The sequence below is a fragment of the Hippoglossus hippoglossus genome, chromosome 16 (assembly GCF_009819705.1).
Source record: "Hippoglossus hippoglossus isolate fHipHip1 chromosome 16, fHipHip1.pri, whole genome shotgun sequence".
NCBI classification, from domain to species: domain Eukaryota; kingdom Metazoa; phylum Chordata; class Actinopteri; order Pleuronectiformes; family Pleuronectidae; genus Hippoglossus; species Hippoglossus hippoglossus.
In genome coordinates, this window is record NC_047166.1 from 7094762 (window position 1) to 7108131 (window position 13370).

General features: G+C 38.7%; 1 protein-coding gene across 1 annotated transcript in view; it reads right to left on the minus strand.

Moving 5' to 3' along the window:
* Nucleotides 1-13370, minus strand: part of LOC117776966 (glutamate receptor ionotropic, kainate 3) — an 83489-nt gene that overhangs the window by 11430 nt on the left and 58689 nt on the right. Inside the window, exons 9-11 of the mRNA XM_034611401.1 lie at nt 13032-13145; nt 9121-9324; nt 3264-3487 (exon numbers count right to left, since the gene is read on the minus strand). Of these exons, the coding sequence (XP_034467292.1) occupies nt 3264-3487; nt 9121-9324; nt 13032-13145 (542 nt within the window). The remainder of the gene's footprint in view (nt 1-3263; nt 3488-9120; nt 9325-13031; nt 13146-13370) is intronic.

Sequence of the window (13370 nt, forward strand, 5' to 3'; positions counted from 1 at the left end):
TGAGCTAAAAACACACTCACACAAAAACTTGGTATGGCTTGAACTTGTTTATCTACTCATCACTGCAAGCAACAGCTTTCAAATTACACACATTTGTTTGAACCGTTCATATAAACAGTGACTCATGCCGCTTTGTGTATGACTATAACATGGGCATGTAGGGAACAATCTACAAGAGACAGTTTTATATGTTTGAAAAATTAAAACAGTTAAATCCTTAATAAAATGTCAAGTCAAAAACATTTTAAATCAAAATGCTGTTGGTCTTACCTTTAGAAACCCCCTGAACTGTTTATGTGCTTTGTAGTTAAATGTGACCAACGAGGCAAAAGAGTATTTTTCAGATGGTTTAAAATGGCACGTTTGACAATGTGAGGCCTTCTCTTAAAGTAACATGAAACCAAAAAGCAATATTTCCATATCTCTGCCATTTAATGTGACACTTGCCTGATAATGCTTCACACTTTTATTGCTCAAGTCATTTTAAAAGGCAGACGTTGAGATAAAACACGCTTAATGTCACAGCTTTCCCCCTTTTGAAATATATATTTATATAATGTGTGAGTATTCCAGGTGAATTCCAGTAGAATTGAATCCCTTAAACTGCAGATACTATCTCAGATAGAAATGTGGCATATTTATTACTTTAAGGAGATACAGAAAGTGCTAATGGCTAAAAAAACAGATAAGTAAAAGGGTCCATATCCCTGGAACCCACCAAGGTGAATCCTCAAGATTACATTCTCCATTGTGATGGGCGATAGTGAATATAACAATATTTTGTATTGTTCAAGAGACAGATACACTTCTGTCTAATTACATTCTGCAGAAATATTTGGTAAAGTTATCCATTTTAATCAGATGCTGAAAAGAATCGTTGGCTAATCATGAAACTGCTTCACAATGATGTCTCTATTCAAATAGTTCTAATTTTATGTGAGCAGTTTAATTGCTGAACTTTTGAGCAAAAGGGTGTATTTTGGTCCAACGTTGATTCGTCTAAGCGCAGTCTCTTGTGCATTAAAATTATAACTATCAAATATACTCACTAGTGTTTCCATTTCAGAGTGTTTCTCTTAAGACTCCAGAGAGGCCTTGGGCTACTGCCGTACTAATATGGTGCTCCCTACTATTTCAATTAATTCCCCCAGTCTAATTTTTGTTTTACTTTAATGTGGAATTGAAAGCCATGGTCAGATAACTTAAGCAGGTTGATAGTGAAGAGGCATGGTAAATGTGCTCCGTACATCCAAACCTCTCATGACAAGGACATAAACATGACACAAATGAATGAATATTATTTTTAAATCTATTTTAAGTGCGGTCTTGACACAGAAAATGTTACAAGGCTGATTTGCATCGTGCTGATTCTCTGCTAATTTCTAAAAAGCACATTCAAAATCACATTCAGACTGTGCATCCACGTACAGAATTGCCTGCTAAACAACACTATTAACCATCGGCCAGGAGAACAGCCTCCATGCAAGAAGAGGTCTGGAAACCTGCTTGGCATCCAAACATCATATAAGGCAAAAACCGCCATGTTTGCATTTACAGACATTATATATAATTTGTACACTGCAGCCGATGATGCAAACTGCACTTTCCACTAATGTTTCAGTTCTGTGCTAGTCATTAAATTTCACTCATTTCCACACTACAACAACACTGACAGCATTTTTTTATTCCCCTGTGATAATTTTTTTCAAACAAACCTCTAATGCATTTGTGATTTATAGTCGTCAGCAAGAATTCACAAGTTTACTGAAAAACACAAACAGCTATGGATCAATTAGATCACAGATGCATTTTATAACAAATTTGAGCTGGTTACAACAAAATGCTTTTCAACCGCATTCCCGTTAGTCTTTCAAATTTAAAAATTAAAAGTAAAATCTTTACTCACCCAATGCTTTTGGTTTTGAATAATATGATTTAAATTATAAATGTTCTCTTATACTTAACAAATCTTACCCTACCCTAAAGAGAACCTGTGTTAGCCTTCAATAGATCCCTTTCACCTAAATCTTACACACTGAATCTCTGCGTACCATGATGATAAAATATTTATATTCGCACATTGAATATACAGATGACAACTAATTCTCACTCCTGGCAAACCAACATATCTTAACCTCTGTATTTTGGGGAATATTTTTAAGTATTGTATTATGGACTTACATTCTCTTAAATCATTCTTATTTCAAAGGTAAACGTTAATACAAGCATTACATTCCATTTTATTCATCTTCAGTTATGCCATGTGTACTTTTGAACAAATAAATATAATGTACCTTGCAGCATGATTAACAGGATCTAGCAGATGTTTTGTATGACCAAACCTTGACAACTCTGTCCAGCATTGAGAATTGCCTACTGGTGCTGAAGTAGCCCTCTCATTGTTCACTATTCTGTATCGTTGCATGATGCACATTTGAAGATGAAGCTTTTCAGCTATTTCGGCCGACATCCAAAACCCCCCCTCAAAAAACTGATGCAACAATTTAAGATGATTTTGTATTTATGTCAAGCCACTCCAGAATTTGTTTGGTCTCACAACAACGAATGAGGAAAGAGGAGCGCAGCTGTTTGCTCTCAAACCCCAGAACTCCTTTCAACGCCCGGTTTTCAAGAACTTCCTCAAGCACCACTTTGCATGAGAAGCAGCAGGAAATACTGACAATGATACTAACAGGATATTCATCATGTTCATGACCAAAAAGAAAGAAAAATACAAGTGAAGTACTCTTTAGTCACATTGATAATCTCTATCCATAATAACTTTCACTTATTGCTGCCAGTAATTTAGTTTTTTTATGCTAAAGATGAACAATAAATACTGTAGATTCTACTCATGGAGTTTCACATCAGGTGTGTATATTTGTTGCTTTTTGTTCTGCTGAAAATCATAATTTTGGCTTTTGCCAGTATTTCAATTTTTTTTAAACGATCTTCTAAAGGCAAATCGTTTGAAGCTGCATTGTTATTCCAAAGACATCTCACAGGAAACAAGTAATTTGACAATGAATAGGACTTTGCAACTCAAGTGGATGGAGTGGGTTGTATTCCTCCTCCCACTTCTGGGCTGTGGAGAACTCATGCAGACATAACTGCCTTGATCACTACCTGGCAGCTAACACAGTATGAGAAACTGGCTGATGTCCTCAAACGTCTGCAGTAATAGCTGAGTAAATTATGTAAATTCAAGGGTCCTATGGACAAATGCATGCAGAAATAATTGCATATAGACATTTTACACTTACCTGGCAATGACAAAAAGGACACAGCTAACCCCGAGGTAGGCGAGCAGGATGTAGACCCAGATGTCAGGAGTCATGGGATTCAGGAAGGAGAAGAAGCCGTTGTTGGTGGTATTGGGTTTGCGATACAGGATACTGATGCCCATGCTCATGAAGGGCTTGGAGAAGTCAATAAACTTTTCACGCACGTAGGTTATGGTAAGAGGAGACACTGCCAAGTCTGCTCTCTGTAGAGGACAAACAAAAACAGTTAATTTGCTCTTTGTTGTCTGTTAGTTTGTTAGTCACACAATTGGGGATTGCCAAGACATTTGGTAGAAAGATTCATGGTACCCAGAGGATGAATCCTAATAACACTGGTGATGAACCTGACTGTATTATATATCACTTTTCTAGTCTTTTCGACCACTCATAGCAAGTCACATTCACCCTTTACAGACACATTGAATAGTTTGCTTTTATACACAGACCTTTTTCTAACACACCATTCACACACTGCCAGCACAGCCATCGGGGGCCATTTTAAACTCATTGTCTTGCTCAAGAACACGTCAGCATGCGGAATAGTTGAAACGGGGATAGAAGCAACAACCTTCTTAATATAGTGGATGACCGTGTTCCTTTAGTACAACCATGAAGTTGATATTTATAACTTTGATAAATATATCTCAACAAAAATTGTTTCCCATTACAACAGCATGTTAGCATTGCTTTTATAAGCCTGCTAACATGCTGACATTAGCATTACTCTGAATGGGTAAAATCTCCCGAGAATATTCTTTTAAGTATTAGTCATGTTATATCATTGATACTGTGACTTATATGTCAGGAGGCTATATGATTTTATTTTTAAGATTTCTTTTATTTAAAGTGTGGAGACACACAAGCATCATTAATTTTAAATATGATAATAAAATCGGTAAATAGTAAAAGTGAAACATGTTTCTGTCTCCAATGAAAACAGACATTGTTCTAATGTATCACATGCTGCTCCATCTTTACAGCCATTACCTAATGTCAATAGAATAATGACACGATTATGGCATTATACAAAGGACTTGCTGAGCATGACAGATAAGTTTCAGTCACCTATTGTGTGCGTATCACTGCATATTCGGAAGGTTACTGTTCATTTCAACGCCCCTCACAACTCCCCCTGCACCATGTCTGGACAGGAGGTTAATGAAACCAGCTGCTTGGTTCACGCTCGAATACCTCTTTCTTCCAAGAAACCAGACCCATCACAAAGGGAGGCTTTTTTTCTTCCTACACATCGAGCAGTGGAAGAGGAAAAGGACCTGTTCGTACAGCAGTTCACTGTACAGCCTTTTTACCAAGTAATATGAGACAGCTTGTGTGTTTTAGTATTTTATGCAAAACCCTGACATCTAACCCTACAGGACTGGAATGTGCTGGTTCCACAAACACATTCAATCTTAATGAGATGAAAAGCTGAGCTGAGTGATGCAGCTATGTCCTGCCCTCCTCTTGTGAGCTGATGTATTCTATGTCATCTTCTCTGTTTTTTACCAGCCTAACCATCGTTTCTATTCACTTTCGGGGCCCTACGGCTATTCATAACATGAATTTAGCTTCCCCTGTGGCTCAAACAGCTCTTCCCACAGATTCACTTGATAACTACCACACAGCAGTAAACAAAGGTCAGAAAGAAAACATTTCCACTTTGCATGTGGCACTGTGGATTATGTACTCCTGTGGTCAGCACCATGGTGGTTAAATGCACAGTGGCCTCTGAAGAGATGGAAAGATGGGAAAACCAGTGCATCCTGCCGTGCCTCTGCTGTCTCTCTTAAAATATTCAAATTTGTACATCACATACTGCTCCCTCTGTTCTCTGCTGCCAACTGCAGCTCTGAACCAACCTGCCACTCAGCCGGAAGATCAACCAGCATGCGATTGCAGACATCCCTACGGCAAGCTAATATACATGCTGCATGTCCTTGTTCTGCTTGCCGCTTAGGCACACAAACTGGGCATATGCAAGATAACCTGATAGTGCATGCCACATGGCTTGGTGTTATCTGGGTTTGCAGATGGTCGGCTTAGTGGTATTCTCCCTCTGGACCTTCTCACCTGACAACAGCCTGGAGGATTCATGAAGTTAAAACTAAGATAGTCTGACTCGCTGAATATAGGCTGCAGGTGTAAGCCAGCCATTCTCCCCCTGTCCACTTCCCGGTTGAGAACCTTTTCAAAGTCCATTTCACTCTTGCGAGCTAATGTATTCTAAATACAAAAACCTCTGAGCCAGCAACCTACAAAGGCAAGTTTTGACGATCACTTGGATCATAAAATCACTCCTTTACTGTTTTGTACTGTTATATTTCTGTAAATTGTCATTTTCAGTGCAGTGATCACTTCCCCATATGCAAATGTTCCAAAAGTCCCTCCCCTTCAATAATGTTTTGCAGGGGCAGCGTAACTGCATCCTTGGCTTAGTGGGACCCAAGACAATTGTGATTAAAAGACAATTGTGTGTGGTTAAAAATAAATATAAACAAGCCACAGCATTTTCCCCCTATTAATTGTGTTGCAAATTTGTTATCCTAATGATTTAGAATGATTTGCTGAAACAGTTGGTCGGACAACAAAAAGCTATTTTTGGTGTTTGGATGCTGAAGGAATGTAAAAAGAAAAAAGGTTTTATTAGCCAGTTGTACACTTATACAAAAAATGAAACAAATGCACAGCGTGACATTTATGTACTGACAACACACAGTAATATAGATACACACGAACACTCTCATATGCTGTAGTCTGGTATCAAAACATACAAAGAGCTAATGATGAAGCGCACTTACTGTAATCAAGAAATTGGTACTTTGCATAAGCAGCGGGCTTCAGAGTGAGGTCGTCTGGAATGTGATTTACTCAAGGGAAATGTTTGCTGCTGTGGCAGTTTAACTCATGCTCTTACAGCTATTGGTTAGCCACTCTCACAACTACCTAATCCTGCTTCTGAGATTAAAATCAAAGTCGCACACACTTGCAGTTACACGTTTCCCCCATGAAATACCCAATTATGGGCGTTTCTACCTGAATACAAATGAATGACGTTGCTTCAGCTTATCATTCAGGCTCAAGTCTCGTCCACTATCTATATGTGTAAGAGGATTTGGACCGGCTATAACTTATCTGTTGAAGCAAAGATTAATTGCCATGACTGAAACAAATGATGCGCTAAGCACGCTGTTAACATTTGCATCACAGCATGATTAAAGTGATCATCTATTGTGGCTAAATCAAGTTTAACAAGGCCTGTTGCATCATTTAGCACCTTCTAAACAATGCCCTTTGGCACCACAGCAAGCTTTGAGACTACACAGAGGCCAATAAAGGGCTGTATGTTACACAATATTAAATCGCTGCACTTGGCAATGTCTCAGTTACTCATTCAGAAGCATCAGTAACACGAGGATTGAAATGTGTAATAGTATCACATTCAAAACACATAAAAAAACTCACACACACTCTCACACACAGATTTCTACTCTCTGTCACATCTCCTTCTCTGCAACAAATCTTAATGAATTACAGACATGAATGGAGGCTTACAACTGATTTTAATAAACCCAAGTCATGTTCTCTTAAAAATATGTCAGTCAAACAGTTTTGTGTAATTTATATAATGCAACTATGATTTATGAGGCTACACTATGGGAGCTGATAGTTTTAACGCATGAGTCTTAGTGTTTCAGCACCATTTTATCAGCTTAAACCAACACTTTTCCCTGTTTTCTACACTACCACAGACCTTATCTAATGTCATGACCCTTTTTTAAGTAAAGCCACTGATCCCCAGTAAACTATTACAGATCTTATTTATCTGTTTTACAGTGGCGGGACAATGGGTTTTTAAGAGGTTAATAGAAAGTAGTTATGAATACAAATCGAACAGATAAAAACTATGACTTTGGACGTCTACTACCTTCTCTATGTATTTGTATGTGGTGTACACAATGGATTCTTACAATACGTTTTTCAAATAGACCATTTTGTATGGATACCGACTTACTGCATAGTACATTTCACAAGTTTAGAAGAAATACAGCTGCAGTAGTTTGTAGTTAGCTACGTCGCCTCACTGGCCTCTCATATCACTCCAGGGTCAGATCTCTTGAGCTTGCCTTAACGTTTATGTTTCAGGTCTGCTGAATCACGGACAGCTTATCCATACCGACAAGGGTAAGGAAAGCACTAGACCACAAAATAGAACTGACTAAAAATCCACAAAGGCAACGTCATGCATCCTTGGTCATGTGATAAGGAACAGTAAAAGCAATAACTGGCAGTAGAGATTCTAATCTACACTTCTGCTGCTATTTACAAAGGCAATAGACCTAAAAAAGGCTCCAATATATAGGTGTCTTATCAAAAGAATCATGTTTAAAGGCATTTCGTGAACTGAATTTGTCTATTGCTTTATGATTTCTAACTTTTTAAAGATGTAAACCAAATGCAAATGGAGCAAACATAGAAGATGGGCTACACTGTTTTCAGAAGGTCTCAATCACCAGATGCTACATCTCCTCAAAACACATGTAAACCTCACTCACACTCATTCTTTTTCTCTATTTGACTGAGTTAATGAACAAACTAAATGGACACCTGCACCAACTCCCTTTAAACCTTAGAACTGACTAATACAACGAGTGAATGTGCAATTTAATGAGGGAACCATTCATCTTCATCTTGGTGCCAGCGTTCTCTGCCTTTAGTAATCCATTTGTTCCCTTCAAGGTTATTGTTATCAACATGGATCTAGCAAAAAGCTTGGATGGTGATACAAAGTGTAGTGGAAGTCCACCTTTCTCAACCCTTTCAGCACCAAGCCATTGACTCCTGCCATACGATTCCCTGCACTAAATGCCACTTAAGCTATTACAAGTTTTCAGCTGAGTACAGCACTGACCTGATGGGGCTGAGGACAAAGAGAGAGCACTGACAGGGACGCTTATGAAATGCCAGCAGGGAATTGCCACCATGACTTTGGTGTAGCCGCTGCTTCATGGCCGCTGGATGTATGAGTTTGATACACACAGCTGCGATTGCCCACTATGCATTAACAAGATGATCGGTATCCTTACAATATGCAATGCATTTGCATTGCTCCTCCCAGATCTAGAGTGGTTTGTCTGGCATCAACACACTTTTAACATTTAGGCAACCTTGACATAATTGTGCCATAAATGTAACTGACAGCTTTGCAGGCTCCCCCTGACTCGTACTTCATCATAACTATGTCACTGTCCACACAGAGGACATAACCAGCAGTTCACTTCAATGGCATGCTTTTGTAAGTTCATGTGATAATTGTAAAAAACATTTACAGTATAGGGAGCTGCCTGATTGCAGAGATGCAGCATATTCAAGGAATAGTTTGACATTTTGAAGAAAAGTGCTCATTTGCTTACCAAGAATAGGCTGAGAGGATTAATATCACCCTCTTGACTGTGTGGAGAATAAATAAAAATAGCTTAGCTGAGCAATAAGACTGGGAACAAGGGGTAACAGCTTGCCTGGATTTATGTGAATCTTTATAGCAACACCTCTAAAGGTCACCAATTAACATGTAACACCTCATTTGGAACACGAAGCAAAACATAAACACAAAACTTCATGTTGTATACCTGGGGTGGAAGAGTAACTTCTTCTCTAGTTGCCTGGCAACTGCTAAGCTAACTGGCTGCTCGATCCAGCTACTTAGTTTCTGTATAGTGAGAGTGGCATCCATCTTTTTATCTAATTTCTAATCTAATCTATATCTATATATTCCAGAAATGTCAAACTGTTACTTTAGGGAAAAAATTTGAAGCAGACAATATAAAGTACAACTTACGTGTTCAATAAGTTCCCTGATCATGCCGTTCCACTGGCCCTTGTCATCCTGCGAGCCGTATTTTCCATCAGGCACCAGGCGGATCTCATACGTGAAGCCCAGGATGTTGGAGAGCTCTTTTAACAAGTCGATGCAAAACCCTTCGAAGCGGTCGTTCCCAACCAGCGCCTTGTCAGACTTCTTAAGCATGACATATGGCTCCTCCTGCGCAGACCCAAAAGATCAAATGAAAAGCAATGGTGAGGTCAGCTTTTTCAATTTGTTTCAGCACATCCACCTAATTGAAGCAAAGTGATATGAGCTGATGAGCCGCTGTTGCATTTAACAGGCAGTGACAGCAGATTCCAGCTCGGTGTAAGGCTACAGGGAGTGTTAAAATATGAAAGAAGGCTGAGGTTTCTCCTACATTGATGTATTAGTGAAAGGAGACCTGAGCTACTTTGAGACTCTAATGCAAGTAAATGTCTTTTAAATTGCAAAGCCCTAACCAGTCTTTGCGATAGTGATGGTAATGCACAGAGAGCGAATGTTTGCTATCGGTTTGTACTATATTTGTAATGTTGAGCTGACTGAACCTGCCGTCGTCCCCACGCTGCTGTGTGTTGACCTATATACTTGAAGCTGGTGCACAGGTTGTTTATTTAATGGTCAGGTAGCTGCCACCTTTTACTGGCCTGTAATATCCTGTCTGGCTGCCCATTGTTTTGGTCTGTGTAAAAGCTTGATCAGGGACAGAATACAGCATCATAATGTAACATCCCCACAACTTTACCTTCATCAACTGTCACCAAACTCCAAAGGACAGCAAGTGAGCTGACGCCTGCAGTGACAATGACTAACAGAACAGCTCATAAATGATTTCCTTTATTTAGTGCCTGTTACCTTTTTGCTGCCAGAAAGACTTGCATATCCTGCTGTGCATTTCAGGACATATGTTGGTCTATTCATGCAAAGGTTGTAATATAATTTATTGCCTCCAATAGCCAGATGTATAATTTACAAACTCGCTCAGAAACAGAGTAATTATCTAGTAAAGGTGAACCTTTGCTTTTAAATTTTTTTTTGTCAAAGACGAGAAAACAGGCAAAGTGCCCTTCATTACACAAAAAAATAGTTATTCATGGAGTCAAGTATCGGTGATAACACTTATCACCGATACTTGACCCCATGAATAACTATTTTTTAGGTGGGGAGAACGAAAGTTATCATAACTAAAATACAACATCATGTGCAGGTGGCTTTTAGACATAGTTTTGTTTTGTGGTCTGTAAACACAACCTGACGTGAAACACAGCATAAAATAAAAATGCCTGGAAAAACATACAGCGAAAGATACATGTCTTTAATTGTTTGCTATTAAAACACAGCACCACTTGGACACTACTATTGCGATGGCCTTTTAAATAAATGATAAGATATAAATACTTGATGACAGTGCATTTAGAGAGTAAGCGCTTAGTCACAAAGTTTGCTTAAGTTGTTCAATTAACTTCATCAAAAAGTTTGCATGTTAAGGGAAAAAAGTCATTACCATCTGTTTCTAGCCTTCCAATTCTTGCTATTCCCCAAGGTTTGAACTCAAATCAAAGTGTTTATACCAGTTCTACCCTCGCAGTCGCAGCATGGGCTAGCATAACAGAAAGAAGGAGGGAGGTGGGCCTGTGAAGAGACATTACAGGCAATGGAGTGCAAACAATTAATGTAAGGAGGAAAACACATTAAGTGCCTAATCTCTTCGACAAAGTTATCACTATAAAGCTGTCAGACGTCTTGTTCATGCATCACTGGAATCAGTTTGATGCAATATCATTATGCCGAGAGGAGAGATTGATATTAAGACTGAACTCTCTTCAGCGATTTGAAAGTAGCTAGTTTTATGACCTTAAACTAATGATTCCCAGTTAAATAGCAAATCAAAGAACATGTCAGAGATATTCAAATGTATTCTGAATTTTTGGAAAAGTTAAATTGAACTTGAAACACTTGAAGTACTTAGTGATGAACACATCTATCACCACTCAAACTCTGAGGTTAAATCATAAAAACAGTAGCTGGCACTTCCTTGTACACAAGTTAAATATTGCACCACTAAAACTTCATTCGATTTCTCCTCTTTGAGATGGAATGAGCAATAGCATCTGATAAGCATTAATTATGTCATGACTTGACCTCAGTCGTCAAAATTACAGTCTTGTGGTCGAACATAGGCATAATGATAGTGTTTATTCTTGTAGCTTGTATATCTGTCCCGAAAAGGTGCATCGGGGGGAACATCTGCGTCAGAAACCCCCCCAGCATCCAGTGGCAGTCTAGTACTCAGGGGATCTACATGATGTGAAGCTGTGGTAGGGATCACCCAGTTCTTTCCTGAACATCTGAACATGTATTTAATTCCATTCTAAACAGCAGTTCATTATAACTTATAACTATAATGACACTCAGTAGAGCACATACCTCTGCCAATGCCCAAAATGTCCCTTCAATTCAATGAAGCCACACTTAAGTACCCACACATTGATATCAGCTCCCTAAATGTGCCTGATATATATATATATATATATATATATATATATATATATATATATATATATATATATATATATTAGTTTTTCATCACGATGCATTATTCCCTGGGAAATATGAGAAAAAGTTAAAAAAAAGTAGTATTACACAGACTTTGTGTTTTCAGACACTTGGCCATTGCCAGCTGAAACGTCAACTGGAGCTGTCACACTTCATCAGCTGTAGTTAACTTGCTAATTAAGCTAACATGAGTTGTTAAAAAATGCCGTCCCCATCTCTGACTTTTTAATGTTTCCAGCTGACTCATTTTAAATTTGGAACCCTGTAAAAGGGTGTTAAATATGAAATTAATCGCTGCATATGTGATATTGTGCTAAAAGAATGTGGGGCTGAAGCTGCATGCATGATCCAGGCACAGACTCCTCACCAGTTGTGATGATTCGAGACATTAAAATGAAGATGCAATATTATTCTTATATTGCAGTAAAGGATTTTAACGTAAAGCTATTTCTGGTACTACATTTAAGCTTCTTCAAATCCAGTAAAGAGCAGAACAGAACAGCCTCTAATATGAGCCAAAATTCTGAATTAGCAGCATCCTCGCCACAAAGAAATATTACACAGTGGCTGTGCTGTGGTGAACAGAGCTTAAAATGAATGCAACCTTAAAAACTGTTGATGATGAAATGCTCCTTGGCCTTAGAATTAATGCTGGGTTCGTTTATGGTACATAAGGCTCAGGAGTAGGCCGATGAAAGTGGTTCGAGTAAGATCAGGTTCAGGTTAAGGTAAAAGGAGACGTAAATCAACATCGACAACAGACCTGGACTCAACAACACCTCCTCCTGATCCTTCAAATCTAATCAAGTCCTTAACCGTAAGCAGGCAGCTTGCTGGGCAACATTTGCAGCTTATGTTAGAGCACATAAAAAACGCTGCTTGATCCATTCTTACAGTTGTTTTTAGTGGGCAATATACACACAAGTAAAAAGTGATATTTCAAATCATACATGCAATAAACAACGCACTTGAACAATGTACTTCTTTTTCAGGTATTCTGTGCCTGGTTATAGCTGTTAAGCTATGACTGCACAATGGAGGGTGGAGGGGGTTTAGCAAAACATCAATTATAGTAAAATTTTAGTACAGTATCTGATCTATAATCTGTGATTTGTGTGCTATGTTTAGATCTAGCAAATATAATATGTCACAAAGATATGTTGTAAACTGTGTGAATCTCTTTTTTAGTGTTGCAGTAAATCTAGAATATAACATGGCTGATGCCCTCTGGATGACAATGAATATCTCTACTGGAGAGAGATAGATATAAGACCTTATGCTGAATTTCAAGGTATTATCTTTCACACCAGGGTGCACAGGTGACCTACCAGGATGGTGGTGATGACGAGGGAGCGGTTAGCCAGGGAATCGGTGATGTTCATCCCCTTTCGCTTTGGCGCTTCTGTGATGTTAAGACCCCCTGACGGACTCCACTTCCCCACCTGCGGAAGATGAAAAGCCTGTAGTTAAGTGTTCTGTGTCTGTTGTTGGGCTGTGACCCCAGCAGAGAACCCGTCCCACGCATTAGAGCCAGGTTGAACACATCTCCTGCAGCATATGATGAGTCACCTTCATATCAGCAGGTCAGGGGGTTTTGGAAATTGTATGTTATAAACCAGATTTTATATATATTTCAAAATATTAAATTTGGTTATAGTACACAAATA